We start from the raw sequence: 25,845 nt of genomic DNA on the forward strand, positions 1-25,845 counted from the left end.
AAGCCATTTAGTGGAACACTAGGAAAACTGGCTTTGCCTTTACAATTCTCAGTGAAAAAGATCGACATGGATACAGAACAGAAACATGACAGCTGGGGGTACAGCCCACAGTTAAGTTCCACAATAGACTGTGTGTATATATGTACTGTATATGTACACATAAGCGTGCATATATTTACACTTACACACTACATAATTTAGATATGATGAGGCCTATTGTTGAGGGATCAAGCCAGCACTGATACGACCGGAGTAAAACATGTAATAGGTTCTAACCAGTGATTCTCAACCTTTTTCATTTCACGGAACACCACTTGATTTGTATGTCTTTGACCCCAATGTAAAATCCTCTACAAATCTATGAGTGCATGAATGGAACCAAATCATTCCATTTGTTCACTTCATAACTATATCAATAATTTAGCCCCCCGAACCCCTTTCAAAGACCCCTGGCTGGGTGTCCCCAGACCGCATGCTGAGAACCACTGATATACACAAAGAGAAGACATGGGGAAGAAGGGGGAGACGGTCTGTTTGGACGTGAATGAGCAGCTCATCTGATTAGGGCTGAAACTATTGATTATTTTCTTAGCGATTATTCTATCAATTACTTTTTCGATTAATCGAATATGTTTTTTTAAATATTTTTGAAAGTCTTTCTAAATCAACACATCAATTAACCACTTTTACTTAGTCACAGCATTGTGCAGAAAAGGGGAAAATAGTAGATCTACAAGCTACACAGATTTTATTTGAGCTTTTTGCCTATAATGACAAAATAGGGATAGATTATTTATAGATTATGTTATTAAATTATCAAATATAGCTTTATTCATAATCGATTAAATCGATTACTTCGATTAACTGTTACACCCCTAAATCTGATGGCAGTGGGCTGATCATTGTCACCAGAACCATGTTCCATTTGACAATGGCAGATACAGTATGCAACCACACACACACACACACACACACACACACAAACATAAAAACAGATGGTTGATATTGCATTATGCAGAGATATAAGGATGTTGAATGTAAAGTCTGCTTTGACAGCACACATTACCATAAAGATAAAAACTATTCACAATAACTGTACCTACAGTACAGCAGGCCTATACTGTACCTACAGTTCTATGATCTCAGGGGCCTCCTTCACAAAACATTCTTCAGGTTTAACCTAGATCAGTGGTTCTCAAAGTGCGGTCTAGGGACCCTCAGGGTTCCTTGAGGGAGTTCCAAATGGAGCAAAATTGGCCATAGTTCCATTTGTACACTCTCAAGAGTTATGGGGGTCCTTGAAATTAAAAAGTTTGGAGAACCATCGACCTAGATTACACTATACGGTCAATGTGCTGTAGATTGTACATCGAGGACAGTGACATTTGCATTTTATAACCAATGCTTGTGTGGGATTAAAGCTACAATCCTGGATTTATTTGAATGAGTAAAGGTTATTTGAACCAGAGTATGTTAATGTAATACAATATATTTACAACATCTGCAGTGGTTGCAGGTAGTCTCGAGAAAGTTTGGCCCTTTTGACTGGTAGGACACCTAGTGGTTGACAGTGTCAATAACGTCATTTGAAGAACAAATTCTGCTGGAATGGACTCTGCACAGCCTTTATTGTAGTTTGGACATTGTTGCAAATTACATCTCTCCATCATGAGAGAGACAAAACTTAAGGACAAAATGTGTGCTTCAGAATCATTTTATAACTGAGGCCCCATGATGTGTTGGCTGTGAACAGGATATGCATGCTGTTAGCAGCTTTTAAGCTATGACATACTGTATAATCAATGGTTCTCAAACTTTTTCATGTCAAGGACACCCAAAATGATATGTAATCGGCCGCAGACCCCCCCATCTGTAAATACATGATTTAAAAAGAAATCTACAAAAATGGATCTACAAGCTCCCAACGCATCGCAGTGCCATGCGTTGTGAGCTTGTAGATCAGCTATTTTCAAATAGCCGATGAGGGTTAAAAGTGGTTAAACTGATTTCCCTGGGGACCCCCTGGAGCCCCCTAAAGGACCCATGAGGGTCCCCAAACCCCACTTTGAGAACCACTGCTGTATATACACACCACACAGTAAAGTTCCTTCATTCACTATTCACCGTTTCAGCTTCACACTAAGGGAACTAAGAAGATCCCTATCTGTGCTGCGTTTTCAGTGGCTTTTTGGTGAAATGTAAAAAAATGAAGGAAAAGAAACATCCATGGTAGAGGAAACTACGGCAACATGTCCCTGACAACCTTTTTTTTTCAACATAAGGTAAATAGTGAAAAAATAAACAGAAGCACACATAATTCTAAGGCATCACACGGTTTGACCAGCGATCCCACAACACTGTGGATATATAAACTCATAGAGTCCGTCTATTAGATTTCTCCTCCTCTCTGCCCCAGATCCCTCAGAAGTCAAAAGTCATGAGGGCGGAGAGCAGTCAGTTATTCACAGACTCGTAAGGGTTCGTGTCAACGACTACAGCATCTTTATTTTTAATCTCAAAGGGTGCCATAATCACCCAAAATCACGACGAGCCTCCCCAGCCTCCACGTTTTGCAGGCAGTAATGAAGTCTCTTGATCATCACTGATCGTCTGCTAATTCAGGGTGAGAATCAAGGGAGGAAATGAGATGAAAAAAGCATACATGTGTGAGTGAACTGCAGACCACCCAGGAGAAATCATCAAATCCTGCAGTAGGCACTGAAATGATCAACAAAAAGAAAGTAAAATAAAAAACATCAACAAAAGGCAAAGGGAGGCATCTTCAATGGTCAGCCTTGCTGGGTCCCTCATGCTTAAGCCTAATCTATACTAAGTCACGCCATGGTGTTGTGCGCCGAGAACGGCCGAGCTACAAGCCCACAAAACGTCGCAGATGCGACGTTTTGTGAGCTTGTAGGTCAGCTATTCTCGGTGTACGACACCGTCACACGACAAAGTATGAATCGGGCTTCAGGCATTATCTCTGTGGGTGGTCCTCTTTGAGTTTGGCAGGCCCGTTGTCTGGGACTTTGGCTGGGGAAATGGCTGGTTGATTGACTGGGGGATTGGCTGGTTGATTGACTGGGGGATTGGCTGGTTTTTTTACGGAGGGGTTGGCTGCTTCCTTGACTGGGGTATTGGCTGGAGGTTTGGCTGGAGGCTTAACTGGAGGCTTGACTGGAGGCTTGACTGGAGGCTTGACTGGAGGCTTGACTGGAGGCTTGACTGGAGGCTTGACTGCTCCTTTGGCGGGAGTGTCGTGCTTTCGAGTCGGTAGAGGAGGGGGAGGAGAGTGTAAACCGTTCTCGTTGCCGATGTTGACGGTGATGTTGGTGTACAGGGGAAAGTACTCCCTTTGCAGAACCTCGTATTCAGCGGTGTTCATGCCGTCCAGCTTCCATGACTGACGAGTCTTGGCCAGCATATTGAACCTTGAAATGGGAGCAAAATGTATCGTTCTGTGATTTTATGATTCTTACACAGAGAGGAAAAAGTGCAATAAAATTTGATTAATAACACAAACAGCCACCAATAAGACGTGCAAGACCTGACACCAGTGGTGACACATCTATTGTATTTCCCGCAAACCCATCATAAATGTTGTCGCAGTCGGGCAAAAGCCATGTCCAAAACCATAACTTTTCAGGAAATATAAAAAAAAGAACCTGTGTTCAAATGGATCATATGTAGTTATTTAGTGAAGCCCTTGTTAATACTTTTCATTGTTTCAATATTTATAAAATCCACTTTCACCTTAAATGTATTGCCAAAATAGCGAAAATAGCAGATCTACAAGTTCACAATGTGTCGCAATGCAACACGATGTGAGCTTGTAGATGGGCTTGTGTGACACTGTTGTATACAATGCATGCACTTGAATCTGAAAACAAACGTGGTCACTTTTTGTCTGTACCTCTTTGGATTTATGTCATTGCCTTTATCCAGCTTGTGCTTGATCATCTTGTAGCGGCCCACCTTTACGTTAGGACGAGTGATGTACATGCCACCCAAAGAGACTCTGAAATGATGGGGGGAAATGTTTATCAGAAAAGCACTTTCACAGACCTACAGGAACTCATCCAGCCATTCTAAGTAGGAGCAGAACGGTTGGCATAACTCACAGAGTTCGATATGCTGGTGTCAAAGGTCCATGGATACTCGATATGGCATGGAAAAATAATTCCTGCCAATAGACTTCCACATACCACTGTGGTTAGCTCTGTTAATATAAACTACTCAATGGCCATCACTGTCATCATGTACAAGGAAACCAGAGTAGACCTGTCACAATTATTACATAATCGCCTGCTTTCAATTTCTTGAGATAATCTCAATTATTTCGCATAATCGTCAGTATCGTCATTTCCATGTTGAAAAATGTTCTGCGCTGCGATGTGACACACTATATAATAAGAAAAATAATTACCACTAAAAAAAAAAAAATTACGGTAAGTATAAAATTATTAAATATGGCCTATTTTGGCCATAGTACATTATTTACAGTATTTTGATTAATGGTACCGGTCATTGTCAGTCATTTCTTTGTATAATTATTGTCATATCTCCCCAGTGTAATTTTTGTTCACAATGCCTAAAAGCCCAAATGTAATTGGTGAGGAGCCAGATGATATCCTAACTTTTCCTAACTCAATAAGAGTTGGTTTCTCTTAGTGTTTCTCTTTGTCTTAGACAAACATAACAGTTAAGTAAATCATATCATTGTAGCATTTCTTATCATGGAAGAGTTTGCCATTAGTGCCTAAAACAAAGTCAACTCAGCACAAAGCATTCTCACCTGATTCCTATATCATCATCCTCTCCCCCCCAGCCCCAGTAGTTGTTGGGAAAGCCATTCATCTTCAGGTAATGCAGAGGAGTTAGGGCAGACACACCTCCAAAATACATCTTGTATGGAAGCCTGGAGAGGAATGTTATGCCACATAAAGAAAAAAGAGCCTTGTCATGAAATGTCTGAAGAGTCCATTTTAGAGTCATATTAGAGTAACTAGAATTTCGGCCGCGCTGTGCGCGGCCTCAGCTCTATATCATATGATTATTGTATTTGATTAAGATATATGATCTTATAATAATCATGGGGCACATATAATCATTATCTAATAATCATATAATATAATGAATCATCATACATCTTATTAAGTAATGTGTTCACAGAGAGACAGACAGGCTAGATATAGTTAGATAGATAGATAGATAGATAGATAGATAGATAGATAGATAGATAGATAGATAGATAGATAGATAGATAGATAGATAGATAGATAGATAGATAGATAGATAGATAGATAGATAGATAGATAGATAGATAGATAGATAGATAGATAGATAGATAGATAGATAGATAGAATATTCGTTTTATGCTGATGGATAGATAGATAGATAATGTACATTTGTTTGTACTCAAGTACTGGACAAATGTGAGGGGTTTTAACTTTACTGGATTATCTTCAATTTTCAGTACTTGTACTTCTACTCGACTACATCTCAGAGGCAAATATTGTCCTTTTGTAAACTGTAGATGCATTAACCACTGTATCCCTATATACTTTGGCTATATTAAAATAGCCAGTGTACACGCTCACAACGCGTGGCTTTGCGAGTTGTTGTGAGCTTGTAGATCAGCTGTTTTCTAAAGATTTTTCAACATGTTGACTTATTAGAGGTTGCACATGAACTCTGCAGCCGCACTGTGTCTCTCCAAGGCTGGTGATCATTTGGACGTGACATTGTGTCACAAAAACCCACAAAATACACCAAAATAACACTGTTCAACGGGCTAATTAGTTAGCATTGATGACATTGACCACACTAACGTTCATAGAGGTTGTTGATAAGATGTTTAACATAGCCAGCTCAGCTCGCCCTACTCTCACGGAGCCCTGTTGTTGCTGCGTCTGCCTGTAATGGCGACAACAAGCTCGCTGCGATGCCAATGCCATTGTCTGGAAACTGGCCTCAGGATGACACGACCAATGAGAGTGAGCGCTTTCGTTGTTGCTAAGTGACGGTATGGCACATGGCGTCTCTGCCCCATAGCTTGTGGATCTCTGTCACATGATTGGCGTAGCCTGCGTTGCCAGGTCTGCCTTTTGTATAATCGATTTTGGTCTTATTTGTGCGCGCATTTGGGCTCGTTTGCATAGACCACGGCAGCGCTTGTTTCTTTCCCGCTTGACTGATGTGGCAAAGGTGCTCAGTTTGGTGAAACGAACCATCCGGAAGTAAATTGCGAGCTGGCGAAGTGATTTGCATAAGTATTGGGGCATAATACGTTTGGTATTAATTGTACATCCTGCAAGTACAGTAACGGTATGGGAAGCAGGTATGCTGGGAGGCAAAATATTGAGGAATTTTTGTGAAAAGTTTGGAGTTAGTTGGGCCATGGGTCTGCTTGGATACCCTCCACATGCAATCATTTCGTCTCCATGAGTTTGCTTGTCAATTATAGTGGGAGGATGACAACAAAACCAAGAATCTCTCATTCATGTGCAGTGGTGGAGTTGAAGCAATCAAGTGAGGATAGCTCCGCTCTATTGGTTGCCATGACAATTCATCTAACCATAGCAATGTTGCAACAGCATTTTACCCAGTTTTTAAAATAAATAAATATTTTTACAGTTTTTGTAAACCAACAACTTTTTTACATCTATGTACATCTACCCTCATGCACATACCTGCTATGTGGACTACCAATGCGTTTCCACTCTTTTAGACCTTAGGTCTAACCTCATGCACATACTGTAGGTACAGAATGTACCTACAGCTGCTTATTTATGCTTATTTATGCAATGTGTATACGTATGTTTCTTTTTCTTTCTTTCCTGAAAACAACAAAATGGAGCTGGCACATAAACACATTTCACTCAATGATTTACACCTGTGAACCTACAGAATGATGTGACAATAAGACTGATTCTGAACTTTTCAATCAGAGCATCACCATCATAGTACATCTCCTTTTACATGTCTTACCATGTGCTTCCCTTGTGTATATGTACAGTATATGATACAACAAAAAAAGAAAAAAAGACTCACTTGTAACCAAACTTGTCCATGGCAATTGCAGCATGCTTGGGGTTGGAGTCACAGACATACAAGTTGCGGTCATCCTCTGGGATGAGGTCCACATCATGGTAAAAGAGGCAGTCCCAGTCTTCCTCCCTCATGGCCTCCCGGAAGCCTACGTTCATTAGCTTGGCGCGATTAAATGTGTAGTTCCCTGCCTGAGAAGGACACAGAGGAGAATGTCAGCGTTATTGTCAATTTACACAGAGCGTAGATTCGATTAGATAAGTCAATCTCTAAACGCTTTGCTCAACGGCATTGCAGAAGCAATCCAAAGTCTTTAGGGTGGTCCGTCATATTGGGTTGGTGACAGGATTGGGTTCGGAAGCAGTAGGTTTAAGTTTATTTAGTGGCCACTGTTCTAGCAAATCTAGCAAAGCCTAAAATCGGTAGATAGAGATTTCCAATCGGTCTGGCAATGTGAGACGACACTAAGTGCAACTGAAATGCATCTTTTTGCATGTCCCTCAACACACGGAATCCTAAACGGCATCAACAGAGGGTATTGTGTTTGTTTGCGCATGTATTCACTATCACACCCTGTCTTTAGTTGTTGACCTGGAGAGTACTTATCTTATGAGCCAACAGTGGCACAGATGTGTGTGTGTGTGTGTGTGTGTGTGTGTGTGCGCACGTGTCTCTAGGATACAGATGCCTTGTCAAGATTTCAGATAAACCAAATCTCTGCCAGTGAAATAGCATCTTTGAACATGCATGATGTAATCTGCTATTGCTTATTTGTTAAAATCTTAACTGCCGAAAGTTTAGTCAGACCTACGTAGAGAGAACAATCCTGTTTCATGAGGGAGGTCTGTTGCACAATGTCATACACTTATGTTCAGGCATTTGTGCATGAATGTTATTCTGCTGGTCCATTTGAGAACAAATACATTATAATGTCCAACTTGGCAGAGGCAAGACACAGCATGTAAGTGACAGGGATAAGGAATGCAACAGGTAGAAACAATTCAATGACAAAACAAGCTCCAAAGATGTAAGGGATAAAATGCTTGAGGAGGAAACATGAACCGGCTTGTTACAAGCAGCTAAGAACATCAAACTCTGTAAGCTGTTGAACTCAACAATTTACAAAGAGATGCATGTCCACACAACGAGCACAAGAGGGCACTATTGATCCAGCCTGAATTCTACATGTCCATCATCCGTCTGCACTACTGAATAATGACAACTGTTTGCCCTTAAGAAGGGCAAAACATGTAGGCATATGTTTTTATCGTTCAAAGATTAACTAGGCTGTTTTATTACAGCTTTTCTACATTGGAGTGCCTTGGAACCTTTTTCTGTTTGTATCCCAACAACTGTGTTTTGAAAATGTGCAACGAAAGAGGTGTCAACTCAAGTCGCCGAATGGCTCCATTTTATTCATGTAGTAAGGAAACCCCAAATCACAATACAAATATTTAAAGAGAAATCTGTTACCATGGGTTACAAGTGGATGCATCATAAACCTCTTGAGCATGGGTGGGTAGTCATTGCCATTATTTATTTATGATAAGGCATTTCCCTGATACCCTACTGTGCAGTAGGCCTGTCCCCGACTAAGGATTTGTTTAGTCGAATCTAATTGGCGACTAATTGCCAATAGTCGACTGGCAGTCGACTAATATAAAAAACTTTTTTTTTTTTTAGGGCCAGAATACATTTTATTTCAAAGGGCCAAGTCTACACAGTTTGTTTTGTGTCTCCAGCAGAGTTTCTAGTGTCTCTATCTCTCTCTGGAAGAGGTTGCACATGAACTCTGCAGCCGCACTGAGGCGCTCCAACACAAACAATACCAATACAAAGACGAGGAATAAGAAGAATAAAGTGGAAGTTACGTGTGGTTGCAGGTGTAGACTTGGCCAAAAAACTATTAAAAACATTTTTGGCCCTTAAAAAAAAAAACTCGACTAGATTCGACTAAGAGACACGCAGTCGACTCGGACCCCCCGCGACTAACCAGTCGACTAGTCGACTTAGTCGAGGTCAGGCCTACTGTGCAGTGGTTCTCAAAGTGGGGTCCTTGGGGGGGTGGGGGCAAGCCCCCAGAGCCGCGGTAGAACAGTGAAGCGGCCGTCCTGGTGGTCAATCTGAGAATGCAACACTTCCGCATTTACTCTATGGTCACGCCTATTCGACCCAATATTGGTACTTGCGGCAGACAGATTCTATTAGACCCAATGGACCCAATTTTAAACTCCCGGCAGACTTCCGGGTGCTTCAAACGCCACTAAGCAATTTTCAAATAAATGAATATCTCTGGGTGGGGCACTTCGTGCCACGCTGCGAGCTTGTACATCCCATTTTTTTACATTTTTGAAAATCATAAATATTCTCTTCTGGAGGTCCCTGGCACAAAACATTTTCAGATTGGGGTCCGCGGCCAAATATATATCAATTTGGGGGTCCTTGATAAGAAACATTTTGAGAACTACTGACAATTGAAATAATCTTTGGTTAATATGACTATCTTGATTTTGCACGTAGAAGCCAGGTCAGCTTAAAACCTTCCCATACAAACAAAATAATTTTAAAATCATATCAAAGAATACATACAGAAGATAAAATCTAATAATAAACGCCATTATGTTCATGAAAACGTTCTTAAGTACACTTTTCCTAGATCCATTTCAAAAGAATGTTATTCTCCAGTAGGCTAGATTTAATACAAATTTCAGGCAGTGTGATATTGCCGTTTTTAGATCATATTAACTGTTAACTGTAAATTGCTATAATTACATGATTTATTCATTTTGCTAAATGTTAATTGCACTAAGATATTAAGGGCAAAAGGAGACAGAGGTACCCTATTCACCTCATGGAGGAACACACACTGCCAATTGAGCACCATGGGTTGGGCCGTCATCATGCCAAAAAGCAATTGTCTGCCAAAGGCTATATTACATGTACAGCTGATTTTATCTAGATTAAACTGTCATAATACATTAATATTATATCCGTGGTAATAGCAAAAGTATGTCTTTGTGAAACTTGAATGTTTCTTCTAACTGAATAATCACAATTGTGGCCAAAGAATAGTTTGTAGTTCATAGCGTAACGAGACATTACATTTACATGATTATAGGCAAGCAATAGTATAGTATTGGTTCAAATGTTTATATCGGTTTGGTATAAACAATAATATCCTTGTTTAGGCCTATATTTGGAAGCTAGACTGTAATAAAACTGTAAACACTTCTTTGATCTCAACCGTTATTATTCAGTCACTGTATGTTCATGGTAGCAAAGGTAAGCCTTCGTGAAACATTTCTTATGTATTATCTTAAGTTACTTATGTATATTTGCAAGTTATTATGACTGTTTGACTTTGAACCAGATAAAAGTCGATTTTTCGGAAGTTTTAGGAACACTGGACCTTTGGAGATATTAGGTTGTTTTTGGGATTACAAGCCGTCAGACTAAAGGGTTTTTGGTCCAAATGGGATGTTTTTTTAAAAGTATTGGGGTTTCGGAATAATGGGCCATCAGAACAATGGCATGGCATCTTGGATTTTATGTGCATGCGTCAGAAAGAGCAAGAGCCTCACTTGGTGGATGACATAAATTCCATAGTTGAGCTGTTGACGCTGCAGGAATGGATGCAGGTAGTATAGTAGGAACTTCAGGTGGTGTTCCCTGTGTCTGTGGGGAATGATGATGGCGGTGCGATGTCGTGCCATACAGTCAGGTGGCCTGTATCGTCCGCCGCGGACCACTAAAGGATTCTTCCTCTGGACTTCTTTCAGGGTTAGCCCTGATGGGAAGCTAACATGGATGGGCCCACCTGTGAACAAGGATAAAAGGGTTATTACAAGTTGGCTTAGTAGTCCAACCAATATAAGAAATCCCTTGTTGCTGTCAGAAATCATAGGAATTTATCTATCTTTCTATCTATCCATCAATGCAGTGTTCAGTACTGCATTTGAAAAATACAGACTGGCTGCTTATGAGAATGATTGTCCTAGTTGGGTAACGGTCTATGCCTTATTGAGCAAATTTTAAATTGCGATCTTTATAAATACTTCACCAATAAGAACAAACTGCTGCATAAGAGCAATGTTGGTGCTAAATAAAATATTTTATATGCATAGCTTCACTGCTCATTGCATCCCTTTTACTCAGCATTTCAGGCTTTCATGGCCAGAGATGTGTGTCTTAGTTGCTTATGGGAGAAACAGTCCTCAAGATGAAATGTTATGAGTGGCTCTATGCCAACAAATTCTCTATTTAGATAAGTAACATATTGGCATAGAGCCAATAGAGATAGAACATATAGACATTGGTTAGTTTATTTAGATAACAAATGTCAATGAATGTCAATGAATTCCTGGTAGTCTTGCTGGTAGACCTGTACATAATTCAAGTGTAACATTCTTCCTTTTGCATACAGATTTTCTCAAACAAAGAGGACACAAGACAGCGATGTACTACAGAACAGACATACATATATTGCTGTAGCCAAAAAAGAGCCATTTAAATTGACTTTAAAGTGAGACTATCAAACAAATTTATACTTCCTTGCTCCACAGAAATAACTAGAACAAGTGTTCCTTGGAGCACAGGTCTCCGCGCCAGGTCAGATAGGTTATTGTGGGTCAGCAACGTTCGGAATTCACCAATCAGGATGGAATATGAAAAATCGGATGGATCCGTCTTGATCACTTGACTAAGGGGTAATGTGTACCGATTTGCGTGATGTTTGGCCAAAATTTGTAGGACTAATATCAAAATATATAAAAAATATGTCTTTCATGTCTCCTGGTGGCGCAATAATAGGCATTTGGTGGCGTTAAAAGAGTGGCATTTGTTACTCAACGTAGTGCAAATATGCGTGATAAGTTTCACCGCAATCGGACTCTGCATTCATGATTTGCAGCATTTTGTTCATTTTGTTCCGCTCCAGCAAATATAATATAGGTAAAAACGGAGACAATTATATTAAACTGAAAAATATGCTTGAGCTCAAGCAGTCAACCAATCTGACACTGTATATCAACACAGGAGGTCACCTGGCTTATGAGATTATTACACTCCATTATTTACCACACTAAAGGTCATTACACACCGGCGATTATGCGAATATACGCAAAATTCGGACTCGTTCCGAATAATTAAAAGACGCTTTTTCTTGCATTTTGACTTCTGCCCTGGCCTGCACCTGGCACTTTAGAGTGGCCACAGGTAAAGTTACAGTATGCGAGGGCGGATTAAAATGCAATTTGCCTTCAGTTCAACCCCCAGAATTTGAATGCATTGGTGGCTGCTCATGTTACATGTGATTGTGTAATAATGCAAGGTCCAGACGCTTGACTTTCTCTAGGCACACACACACACAACTTTGTCAGACAAAATAACATTCCTTTCATTACTGCTAAAATGTCAATCACATTTGCTATATCGGCAACTTTGCATTTTAAGAAGTCCAAGGGTGCGAAAACATGCCTTCTCACAAAAACAATAAACTATTGTTTTTTTTCCTGTTGAACAGAGGATAACCTTCTAAAATCTCCTAAAAATTACTAGTTTGTTGTTCAAGCTCAACGACACACACGTTGATCGCTCTGCCAGGTCAACTGTCATATAACACACTATCCTGGTGTTGTTTTCGGCATAGTGCAAGATAGTGTATACTTTTGTATACTGTTCTTTATTGATGGTGCTTCTTATTGTTATCTCTTACCTTTGTATTGCTGTATCTGACAGTACTGTCAACTAACTCTGTATCTGTAACTTTGTAACCAACTGCTGTGCTGCCACTGGGTGACTGAAATTATAAACATACACGGTATGTCCCATGTTGCTAAATAAACCAACCTACTATGGCAATGTTATGCATCATCATGCCCTAAGACCTACACTGCCTACACTCCAAACATTACCATGCTTTAATCCAGTGGTCCCAGGGGACCTTGGGGTGGTTCCAGGGGGTCCCCAGCTAAATCTACAAGCTGTAGATCTGTTATTTTCAAAGAAATCTGGAATTACGTTAATTTTTTTATGTATATATTTGTTATGTATATTTTAATATATTTTAACAACACAAATGTTGTATGGTGATCCCTGGCACAAAATATTTTCAGATGGGTTCCGCGGTCAAATACCTATTAATTTTGGGGTCGTTGACATGAAAAGGTTTGAGAACCACTGCTTTAACCCATTCAATCCGGGAACACATCTCTGTCATTTTATATATTATATGATATACAAGCTCAAGTTATGAGCTTGTAGATCTGCTATTTTTGAAAAATCGTGAAAATGTGTCCAAATCTTTGAATATATATTTTTTAACTGTCTGTTTTTCAAATGTCTTAATTTTTCTGAAAAACTATTGTTGCTATATCAGTGGTGCTCAAACTTTTTCTTGTCAAGGACAAATTATGTTGTTCCAGGGACCCCCCAGAAGCAAAGATTTGAGTTTAAAATGTTGTTTAAAAAAATATATATATATATATATATATTCAAAGATTTGCACAAATGTTAATCTGCTATTTTTGAATAGCCAAAGTATAAAAATAATGGTTATAGCTAAAAATCTAAAATGACACAGATGCGTTACCGGATTGAATGGGTTAATTAACCATCAGCCTCATACTAGGCCCACCATTACTGGCAGAGCTGAATGTCAGTAACTGGCCTCGCCAAACCTGCTTTATTAATGAGTCCCCAGGAGGCTCCTGCTTACATTCTTCTCCCTGGCAGTGAGGGATTCACTGTCTCCAGTGACCTTTTTCTTTTCTTACAGTATTAGTGTAAAAAGAAAAAGAAAAACTCCTTCATTCATTCTAGTTCAGTCAGCCGTGCCATCAGTGATCATGTTCTAGTGTGAAATTACTAGAAATAATGGGGAGGACAATGGAGCAGAGGGCAGGGCCCAATAACTGCAGGCTACACCTACACGTGAGCCTGCTTTCCTGGCTGGTACACAATCTAAGAACGGACTCTGACCTTCTGCGTTGATTGATTGAATTGGGTTGGATTAGACTGTTTGGATTTAGACACTTGAAACAGCAGATGAAGGCGTTTCAGTCACTTCTCCCTTGTATGTTATGAAGGCGTTTTGAAATGTCACGATTGGGGTTTAGATTTCATATAAATGAATGCTACTAAATAATTAATGGAATTTGATGATGATGCTATGCATTTTCTTGTTTCTTTTCTTTGTTGTCCAACGCTGCTCCATTCACTCCCTGGTTAACTTATTGCTTAACCCATTAAGACCGGGGACGCATCTGCGTCTCATTTTAAGATTTCTTTGGGCTATTCAAAAATAGTAGATCTACAAGCTCATAGCGCGGCACCGAGTGCCGCGCTACGAGCTTGTAGATCTACTATTTTTGAAAAATCGTGAAAAAATATTTTCCGGATTTTTTTCAAAACTGTTGAGATTTACAATTTTTTAAAGAATGGCCTCAGGTCTTAATGGGTTAAAAATGCTCGGCAAAACATGCTATTTTCAACTTGCCACAACTATGGAACGGATTACCGCTATCGGATACATTATTTCCCCCCATTCTACGAGACCCCTGTGTGTGTAATGAGGGGATCACCGTGCGGATAGAATCCACAGAAAAGATTCCATGATTTTTCAAAGGTTGATAAAATCACTCGTTTTAGCTGGCAGCAGCGTAACACTATTACACTATTACTCTGGCAGTTACTCATTCAGTGCCATTGACGTCGCCGACGTCACGTTTTTCATAAGCCCAGAGTGCCAATGACGTCGCCGACGTCATTAAAAAAAAGAAATGCTCAGAACCCAAGATATCATGATTTGAAGATTTGCTGCTCCATTCACTTCTTGTTTAACTTCTTACTGAAAAAGGCTGTATCTCAGCTCAAAAGCACTTTTTTCTTACAATGTATTTTTGGCCTTGGCACAGGGGTGATAAAGCCAGAAATAAGTTTGGCACTGAATGAGTTAACATGTCCACCCATCTGACCACTTAACACGGCAGCCATTCGGCTGAATGGCTGCCGTGTTAAGTGGTCAGATAGGTAGGCCGTGAACGCTTTTGAGACCGTTCACGGATCAGGGCTTTTGGGCCCTGATCCAGAAAAGGTTGGGAACCACTGTACTAGACAGTACTCTCCAGGAAGGATTAAATGCATCTGTTAACTATGGCTGCAACTTTTCTATTGGAGGTAAGGTGCTACAGAAAGGTCTCCTAAACAAAGTAATCTAAACGCATATTTAAGCTTGGAGCGACATTTGTTGAACGACATGGCACGGGACAAAAGTGACGTCAAGACGACAAACGTTTTTGCCTACCTCTGCAAAAAATTCTGCACCCGCTTCATAAAATTCTGCGTACTCTGTTTGGTTGGGAAGACGAGGCAAGCTCTGCTACCATGGAGATGTGCGAGACCACATTCACTTCCTTCACAGACAGTATGACTGCTCAAAGCTCAGAACATAGTGAGACACCAATTGTAACGTCACGTTAGACACTTGTTGCCCAACTTAAGCATAAATCGGCCTTTATCTGGTATAGTGCAGAATCTCTGGTCAACTGGTCAAACAGAAAACATACAGCAGTATAAAAATAAAAACAGTATAAACATTAATGTGCAGCACTGCTCACCTATAAAGGGTGATATCTTGGGGCAGAAGGGCATGTCTTCTGCTTTGTGAGGAGCCTTGCCCAGGGCTGAGAGGTTGGCATACACATCTCCCCCAAAGGAGAGTGGGCCCACCGTGTGGTTGCGGGGGCTCTCCGGCTTGCGGAAGATACGGATGAAGTAGTTGACCCGCTTCTGGTAGCCCTCTCGGGACAGCAGTGCCATGACGACCAGCTGAACGCCCAGGAACATGAACAGGTAGCGCCATTTTGAGTGGATGCTGAACATGGCGACAGCCACTGCGTAGGGTTTGTCAGCATCATGGAAATTGGAGTTGATGGTTAATTGTCGAACAAATAATTGCGATAAGTGACTTAATTGTGTTTTTGGATTGCATTGGAACATAATGTATACATAAAAAATACATTCCTGTTTGCCTTTTAGGGTTGGTAAATAAAACAAAATTGCACAGGGTAGATATGATAAATAACTTAAATATACAGAGACATTTCTGATAATGACATGTAATGACATGTAATATGTTTTCTTTAATAGTGGAAATAGCTTATCCACAAGCTTGCTGTGAACTTGTAGATCTGCCATTTCCTTTTTTTTTTGTGTTTGAAAATATATGGACAATTTTTCAACATGGAAACGATTATGACCATTTATGGAAAATAACTGTGATTATCTCAACTAATTGCGATAATTGTTGACAGGCCTACCTCTGCGTTGTCACTGCAACAGGCGTCGGGGGGCAGGATGAGGTTGAGTGCAGTGAGGGTTTGTTGTGGGTTGTCCCAAAGGGTGGATTAAGTTAAGAGACTCACTTGGTGGATGGTTTGATTGTCAATAGTCTTCAAAGGGGGGCTAGTGTTGATACTCTAAACTCCTGTGCACAAGGACAAGTTGTACTACAGAGCTGACCAACATGGCAGTAGCAAAGAAGTCTGGAACGTTACGTACATTATGTTCTCTCACTCAATATGATGGAATGTATAATGTGGAAGAACTAGTTTACTACAGAAACTAATAAAGGGTTGAAGGCACTTCGGGTCAACTGTACTGGCGACTTGACAAAACCAGTCTTTTTTTGCAAAACTAAAAAGAAAAATCCAGAAAGGGGAAAAAAAAAAGGAATAAGGTATTGCGTGTGTCTATTGCAACCACATTCCCCACCGCAGGTCAGGATGTGGCAGAGAACTCTGAAAGCTGCTGTTGGTCCTCTGGTGGCCTGGCGTGGGATGGCAATGCCAGCTCCACATCATGTAGCGTCCCTGCCACAGAATGCCATCAGTCGCCCAGCACGGCTCATTCTTCCTCGGGGTCCAAACAAAAAAGCAAAACAGAAAACAAACTGCAGCATCAGTCTCTCGGCTCCCTTTCTCCCGCTGTGCGCTTTTATCCTGCCTTCTGTTCTCTCTGTTGTCTGTTGTGTTCTCTCATGGGGGGAGGCCTCCGCTGCAGCAACAACAGCAGTCACCCCACCCCAACAAAAGGCACATATGCGGCCGCACAGGCCCTATCTTTTACAGAGGATTATTCAACTTGCTCTTGCTCACTGGGGAGGGCGGGCCGACTGACGGACTGGCTGGATGGCTGGCTGGCTGGCTGGCAGAGACAGCGGGAGAGTAGACTGTGACCAGAATGGGAGGAGTGGTCAGGGTGTGTGCGTTTGTGTGTCAGAGGAGGGTTGTGGAGGAGGGCCAGGCACAGAGAGAACAGAGAATAAGAAGGGGAAGTAGTGGAAGAGGAGGAGGAGGGGGGGGGGGGCAGGTCTGACTCCCACTGCTATTGACCCATCTTGGTGATGCAACGTGGAGCCGAGAAGCCGCTGGAGGGGCTGGAGGGTCAGGAGCGGGAGGGCTTGGTAGACCACACGAAGGGGATTTGGACCAATCAAGCGAGCGGGCCTCTGAAAGACAAACATCAACACAGGAGGTTACATTCATGACTGTCACTGTTCTGGTTAAAGTGCTGATGCGTGCACGTTTGGGTAATCAGGGTAGCATGTGTTTACCGCATAAACAATGACTAGCGGCGCACAGCGCAGACGCAGAAAAATGAACAGATTGGGTTGTTTACGCAGTCAACAAGCACAGCTGGAGAGTGGGGCCTCACCATTGTGGGCTCTAATATGGGTGCCTCCCCCCACAGTGGAAGAGACAGATACCAATAAGACAGATACCGATAAGAGTATTATGGGCGGCTTAGTGGGTAGAGAGGCTGAACTCAGAAGGTCACCAGTTCGCCTCCCGTCTATGTGTCAAGAGCAAGACACTTAACCCCTAACTGCTCCCCCCCGGTCTATGTGTCAAAGTGTCCTTGAGCAAGACACTTACCCCCTAACTTCTCCCCCAAGTGCTCGACATCATAACCATCTGAGTAGCCATCAGCTGGGTGAAGCTGAAACTGAATTCCCCCCCTCATGGAATTATATGGTATCCAAAATCCAAAGCCAAATCCAAATACGGAGACTATGTTAGAGGCAACCTGCAAGTGTGGATGAAACCCCTAAATTATAAAGCCAAAGTGCTCTGGGCTCTTGTGTGGCAGGGATTGTTAGAAGATGTGCTGCATTCACCACAGCTGTGTAATCCCCAACTGCCCTAGCACTGTCTGTCGCCTCGGACTATGATCCGACACATCCGCACTCACAAATCAATTAGCGCTCGTTAAAGTAGCCGGCCTTGGACCTAATCCTAATCCTAATCCCACTGGCTATGGGCTGAAACTGGCGTACGGAGACAGAGAGGTATGGGAGTGGTGGATAAATACAGGGACTTTGATCAAAAATCTTCTTCAGAAACATGAATACATTTTAAAAGTCAACAGAGCATGTGGACTTAAGGAAGTTCAAAATGTATGAAGAGTCAGGAGTATTATGACAGGTACCATTCAAATAGCTCTGTAGGTTGAGAGAATGTTCTCCAATGGATTTCAATCCCCTTATATTAATCCCTCTGTTTGTCGGTTTAAAGACACTGATGACATGAACTGGTGACACTTTTCACTTACTTAATTACTTCACTCAGTGTACACACAGAACAAATTTTAATTTTTTTTTTTTCTTTAAATGCCCACACGACAGCCTCTGGGAGGAAGACGTTACAAGCCATTATGCAATATTCATGTGAATTCAGCATGCTGTTCTCCCCCGCGTACTGCGTGTAGGCCAATATTGTGTAAGAGAAATGATGCATTATTTGCATTCTATCTCAGGAATGCCACATCTACAAGCTCACAACACATCACGCTGCAACACATTGTGACATGGTACAGTGGTTCTCAAAGTGCGGTCCAGGGACCCCCAGGAGTCGTCACCAGCTAAGTTAGTTAATTTAACATCAAAATCAGTTTAACTACTTTAACCCTACATACATCGGCTATTTGAAAATAGCTGATCTACAAGCACACAACGTGTTGCAATGAGATGCATTGTGAGCTTGTAGATCTGCTATTTGAGGGGGGAAAAATAGGAATATTTTTTTGAGAACTTTTAACACAATTTTTCTCTTATGGGGGTCCCCGACTCCCTGGCACAAAATGTTTTCAGATGGGAGTCCACAGCCAAATACATATTGATTAGTAGGTCCTTGACAGGAAAAGGCTTGAGAACCACTGACCTAGTAGATCGGCTATTTTCGCTGAGCATGCAGCTAACCGGTGCCAGTCCAACCTCTTCAAATTAACCAGAATCAGTTTCACTTGATAATTGATTTGAATACCAAATCATTGATTTTGCAAAATAAATGCTATGTGATGCGTTATGAGCTTGTAGATCAGCTATTTTTGCTATTTTATGCGACACTGTTGTACGACAAAATGTAAAACAGGGTTTAAGTGGTTAATCTAATCGATTTTGCTGATTAAAAACGTAATCAATAGTATAATCGCTCAGAAAATAATTGACAGTTGCAGCCCTACTCAGGTAACAGAGAGAGAGAGCCAGGGAGAAAGGGTGAGATTACTTACTGGTGGAAAGATTTGAGAGGGAATGAATTAAAATAAATACACTCAAGAGAAAAGAACACAGGTTGTCAGGCACATTATTTCATGATGAAACACTGTTTTGCACTTGCTCAATTTGATAACTTTTTTGAAAAACTTTTAACAAAGTATCCAATATACTGTTTAGACTCTTATCCAGAGTGTCTTAGAAAGTGCAAGATCAGAATAAGTGGCGTGCCTAGTAGTCGACCAAAAACAGGCTCCATTTTTAGGGGTCCATCCATCTGATTTAACATTGGCAAGACAAACATCACCATTCGTGGAAGACAGGGATCATTAGCCTACTCTTCTTCATAGAGAACACACCGATAAAAAAAAAAAGAACCCACTGCTTTCTGCTCTCTGCAGATGATTTTATCATCTGCACATGAAAATGGGAGCAGATGGGGATTGACCCTCACCGGCTTTGCCTGGAGTGGATACTATAAAAACCTGATAGATGATGGATATGGTTTATATAGAACAGGCTGTAAAGACTCTGGTTAATCCCACAGGAGAGGGTTTCAATTCCACAGCTCAGGGATATGATCAGGAACAAAAATGGAGTGGAAAAAAAGAGACCTTTAATCTCTTGTGAGAGCTGAATAGTAGGTGGCGTCTGCCGCGTCTGGTGTGTAGGGCCGGGCAATAATATCGATATAATAATCAATATTGATACTTATATGAGCCAAATGGTTCTGGCTGGGTATACAATATATTGTAATAGTGTGTTATCTTTTCCTGGTTTTAAAGGCTGCATTACAGTAGTGAAGTGATGACATTTTCTGAATTTACCCGACTGTTCAAGCTGTTCTATTATTTGCCTTTATCCATTTAAATTATATAGGCATTACTGATGATTTAGTCATTGTGTTAATATTTTGTGGTAACAAAATATCATGATATTGGGGGGGGCCGGGCATCCCAGGCGGTGGATCATCGAGTAAGAGCGCGTACCACATAATTAAGGCTATAGTTGAATCCGGGTTGAATCCGGTTTGAGTCACTTTACTGCATGTCATCTCCCCCTCTCGCTTGTCTTTTCTTGTCCGTTACAAAATAAATATTTGATTGAATCTAAAAATAATATTTGCTTTTGTCCTATCCGGGTAGAAGACAACTCTCCTACCTGGATAGTACCGTCAGGAGAAGGCGTGCTCTACTCAAGGGGATCTTGAGGAGTAGTCTCTTGGGATTAACTGGGTGCAGATTCTTGATAATACATATCATAAAGGAACATCCGCACTCTCTTCAGTTATATTCTTGATTTATTCTTTAAGGGTGAACAGCCGCAGCAGACATGTCTATCTAGTTTTCTTAAAGTCATCCGTTTCTCTAGATAGGCATGTCTGCTGCGGCTGTTCACCCTGATTCACTGCCAATCACGTAGATGTACGCGAACCTATTTAAAGCCGCCACGTGCCAATCGCGTAGATCTACGTGAACTAAAAAAAGAAATTAAAAAAAAGAAAATCCAATTTGACCCAAAGACCAAGGAGATATGATTTTTCGAAGATCTAGACTCCTATCCACTTCCTTGTTAACTTAAAACTTAAATTCTGTATCTCGGCTCCTGAGTACTTTTTTTTTTTCAATGAAAAAGTCTGGCACTGAAAATACCTCTGGCAGTTAATGGGTTAAAGAATAAATCAAGAATATAACTGAAGAGAGTGCGGATGTTCCTTTATTATATCTTTTGTCCATCTAACCCAGCGCTAGTAGTGTAAAATAGCCCAAATGACCATCTCGGACACCAGGTAAAAAACCTGGTGTCCGAGCAATTCCGGTTATCTTCCTTTGATCTAGACTTGAGCAAACAATGGTAAAATAAACAAACACAACTGTTTATACAGCAGAAAATCCCAAGAACAAAACAAAACCCAATGACTCACTCTCATTGACTGCCAAACTTGCCAAACTTGACACAACTGCTCACACAATAAGATCAATAAGTCCCTTCTATGTAACCTTCTATGATGCACCAGTCCTATTGTCCCATTCCAGCCACAGGTCATAGAAGTATATGTAATGTATGTAACAGAGTATCGTTCTATTTACAAGGGGCCATTTTAGTGCCAGAGGGCCATCTTGTACTTGAGCAGGGTGTACAGTGGGAAAACTGGGCATTGGGCGCCTCTTCAAACAAAGCCAAAGCCTTGGTCTAGCATGGAGACAAAGAAGACCCAGGGACAAGATTTAAAGGCTTCTTTCTTTTTCTTTTATCGAGGCTGAGCTTGCCTCGACAAGATGAGTGGCGAGCGAAAGAAGAGAAAGACATGGAACAAAATAAGGGGAGCTTGAGACCAGGGGAGAACAACAGGACAGTTTAGATTAGACTACGCTTTCCCGTCTCTTCTGCACAGATGTCTCCCATCCTTCTGAACATTTGCGACTCAAAGCGATGCAGGATTGGTATGACATAACAGGCTCCATTGTGTCACAGTAAAACATCCTCTAGTCCTTTTAACTGAACATCGCCTACCCCGCCCCCACCTCATTCTCTTTCTATACTTAACCCCCTCCATCAAACACTGTGCAGCGTACGCTTCAAACAAGGAGGAAAAATAACAGCCAACAAATAGGACATTTTCTTATCTGCCCACGGCACATTAATATTACATATACGGTATGTCCACATGCATGCTTGCACACACACACACACACTCTCGAATTAAGCAGACATGGACAGTGTGGTTGTGGTGGTGGTGGGGGGGTTGAGATGCAAGCAGACAGGAGAATAAGTAGTAGGCGGGAGTATGGGAGCTGTATATATAGATTATTATCTACGGCCTGGGTCTCGTGGTTGATGTGGTTGATGGGAGGGCATAGCGTTCATGTGCTTCCCACAGCCAGCTAAAGTGGGAGGGAGGGAGGGCATAAGCAGGCGGGTAAAGCAGTCTAATCAAAGTAGAGAAGAGTCTAAAGAGGCTGAGAGGTATTGGTTATTGATTCCAGCACCACAAGCATGCTTGACCAGGCTGCAAATGAAGGCAAAGTTTCTCAAAGTAAAGGCTTTTGAGAAAGCGGGAGGAAAGTATGTAGAGAAGAAGCACATCTGGCAAGCATCTGTGCTGAAGAAGGGCAGATTGGCAGCAGGCAGCAACAGAGTTTAACAGTAGTGAAGGTTGACAAACATGCTACACCACCAGACGTGGCGTCTGTTGGTGAAGGCCAGAACCTGTTAACCCAAAGAGGGTTAGTCGATGTAAAATCTCAAATCTGCTCGGGAGAGCATCATCTCGCCTAGTTGGGTCTCTCCATCCCATTGCATCAGCCTGTAGGGGATGAGCGGGCGGCTTGCTCTCTCTCTAGACTTAAAAGCATGACCTTCCCTGACAAATCCGCTCAAACACAGCAACGATAAGGGGAAAAGGCCATGAAAATTGGATGAAATTAATATTGCAGGCTATATGCTAGCCTAAGGCAATGTGGTTTGCATCACTCCAGAATATGCATGCATAAATGGGCATTGGGCCAGTTGATTTTCCTTTCAATAAAAAGGACAGAATGTTTAACTTGGTATCCAACTTTTCTTAAAGTCATACTGTGTAACATTCATTATCTCCACCAGGTGGGATGGCCAAAAGTTGGAGATTATGTTTTTGTCCCTGTCCGTCTGTGTGTCTGTGAACAGCACCGCTAGACTGATCGGTAAGTTTGGTTCTATTTCCAGTTTGTCCGTTCCGGTGTATGAGATTAAAGTGGTTCGATTTTTTGAGACGTGCTAGCAAGGTAAAAATAATTGTCTACAAGCAACCTGTGCCAACGACCTCACGTTTACCAGAATGCTAAATCCACCTTGTATTGCATTAGGCAATATGACAACATGATTAGCATTGTTTACAAACAGAGCTTGCGATGGGCTTGGTTTGGAATCAACGTCAGGACTGCACTTTAGGCGACTCACTCAGTGCAGTTGGCGGTTGTGTGTGTTTGTTGTACAACACGCATAGGCTACAGCTGCTTCTGGCTGCTATTGTACAATGTACACATCAAATGCAAAAAACTGAAGACTGTGCAAAAAGAATGACCATGGGAATTACTGAGCGTCACTGACAGACATCAACCTGTTTAGCGTGACATCCAAACATTTGACCACAGTAGCTGCTGTTTTAATCATCAAGGTTTATCCAATCTGGGAACCCATCGTCAAATGAAAAGGAAAAACAGTGCCAGCGTTTTTCACTTTTGTGCAGCCCTGAATCTGTTCTTGAGAGATTAAGGTTTATCTGACGTTAATCCGACGTAAAATGGTAGGCTAAATGAACAACCCATCTTTGTCAACTAAGTAGACGACTAGACGTGGACGGATGTAACACCAAAAATGGTGACCTCTATAATCTGGTCACTATATAAACAAGTCACTGCCATAGTGACTTAGGGCGGATTCAGACTACGGTGATAATACTAAACATTCCATGCAACCAACTGGACAATGAACACCCCAAACTAGACATGGCAGATCTTAAACATATATATAAGTTTGCGTACTAACACTATGGTCTTGAGTGCGCAGATGTTGTGATTAGTGTGAACGTGTGTGTACCGTTTCCCGGAAAACAGCGCCCGCCCTGAGGCACATAAGTACCGTACCATTACAGTTGAATGAAGTGTACGCGGGTACGGAAAAATCATGGCCCATGTGAATGCTGGCCAGCGGTGGCGGGCAATTGTACTCGGGAATGGTTCGAATCAATCGGACCCAGTCTGAATCCGTCCTTATTTGTCAAAATGGAAACTGATGCAATATGGCAACAATATGGATTTCAAGAAGACAGAAGAGGTGAGTTGAAACAAACGCCACAAATGTGAATAGTTGCACATACGACTGCTACTCGGCCTAAAGCCCATGACCCACGTAATTCCAACACATTTTGCTAGTTAGGGATGGCTCAGGGTAGAAGAGAAGGTTAAGCAAATAACAATGGGATTAGTATTTATTGATACAGGATCAGTGCCTACAACCTGTTTAACTACTTCTCCAGAGCGAGACTGACACCCACAGGCACAAGACCAGAGGGAGCACCGACTGGTACGCCCCAAATTTACATGGGCAAAGATTAATTCTACTACTCTGCCACCATAATGAGGAATCCCCTGACATCATCCATTAAACCAGTGTTTGTCAACCTTTTTGGTGCCAAGGCACACCTGGCATAGCCAAAAGATCCCAGGGCACACCTAGATATACGGTATATATGTATGTATGCATGTGTGTGTGTATATATATATATATATATATATATATATATATATATATATATTATATATATATGTTACAGTATGATTGGAGAACCAGTACGATTGAAGAAGGCTCGCTCGTTTTTACCACCCACCCAGCAATTCTGTAGAAGCAACACTAGAGGGAGCCACAAGCCAGGCTTGTGCACAAGCATATATTGCCGCGACCACACACACGTGCGCGCGTGTGTGACCGGCTTCGAGTGCTATCAATGCATTGAATGGGGAAATAGGCGAGTTTATTAGACCTTTCAATGGGCGAAATAGGCTACTACCTACCCGCGATTTATCAGACCATTCATTCAGGAGCTACTGACCTACTTGGAGGCGGAGCAGTCCGCACAACAATATTTACGATTCTGTGCCTATCGGTACATAACTCAAACGGCGCTGAGTAGGCACAGGCGAACGTCACACCGTTCAGGACGGCAACTCGGTCGCCTTAGCTCCCTCTGTGGTCCTTCACGGGGTGACAGTTCGCCTGTGACTGCGCGCCTCCGTCAGGGTCCAAAACCAAAAGCGAAACCTAAACTGAACTATTAAGTCATGTCAGTTGGTAGGTTAGTATGTCTTGATAACACCCAATGAATGGTCTGATAAATCGTGGGTAGGTAAGTAGGTTGCCTATTTCGCCCATTCAAAGGTCTAATAAACTCGCCTATTTCCCCATTCAATGCAGATAGCATTCGAATCAGGTGGACTGTTAAGATACTTTTATTGTGTTCTGCTGGCTTTTGTTTTAGTTTCTCCCTGACACACACACACACACACACACACACACACACACACACACACACACACGGAGGAGGAGAAGGAGAAGGAGGAGGAGCTCCTCCTCCTCGCGAGCCTCGCTAATAAACCCTGTCTCGAAAAGCCCCGCATCGCCCCGAAGCCCCGTGCCTAAAAACGAGCGCTCTGTCTTCAATCGTACTGGTTCTCCAAACGTACTGTGACATATATATATATATATTA

The 25,845-nt window shown here is 41.7% G+C and overlaps 1 protein-coding gene across 1 annotated transcript in view; it reads right to left on the minus strand.

Moving 5' to 3' along the window:
• Nucleotides 1–1,611: 1,611 nt before the first annotated feature.
• Nucleotides 1,612–25,845, minus strand: part of LOC308084298 (beta-1,4-galactosyltransferase 3) — a 30,760-nt gene continuing 6,526 nt past the window's right edge. The window contains exons 2-8 of the mRNA XM_080426876.1: nt 16,368–17,557; nt 15,666–15,941; nt 10,632–10,867; nt 7,054–7,241; nt 4,796–4,918; nt 3,914–4,018; nt 1,612–3,431 (exon numbers count right to left, since the gene is read on the minus strand). Of these exons, the coding sequence (XP_080283002.1) occupies nt 2,978–3,431; nt 3,914–4,018; nt 4,796–4,918; nt 7,054–7,241; nt 10,632–10,867; nt 15,666–15,930 (1,371 nt within the window). The 5' untranslated portion in view covers nt 15,931–15,941; nt 16,368–17,557 and the 3' untranslated portion in view covers nt 1,612–2,977. The remainder of the gene's footprint in view (nt 3,432–3,913; nt 4,019–4,795; nt 4,919–7,053; nt 7,242–10,631; nt 10,868–15,665; nt 15,942–16,367; nt 17,558–25,845) is intronic.

This window comes from Gymnoscopelus braueri (assembly GCF_963280865.1).
Source record: "Gymnoscopelus braueri genome assembly, chromosome: 4".
Lineage (NCBI taxonomy): Eukaryota > Metazoa > Chordata > Actinopteri > Myctophiformes > Myctophidae > Gymnoscopelus > Gymnoscopelus braueri.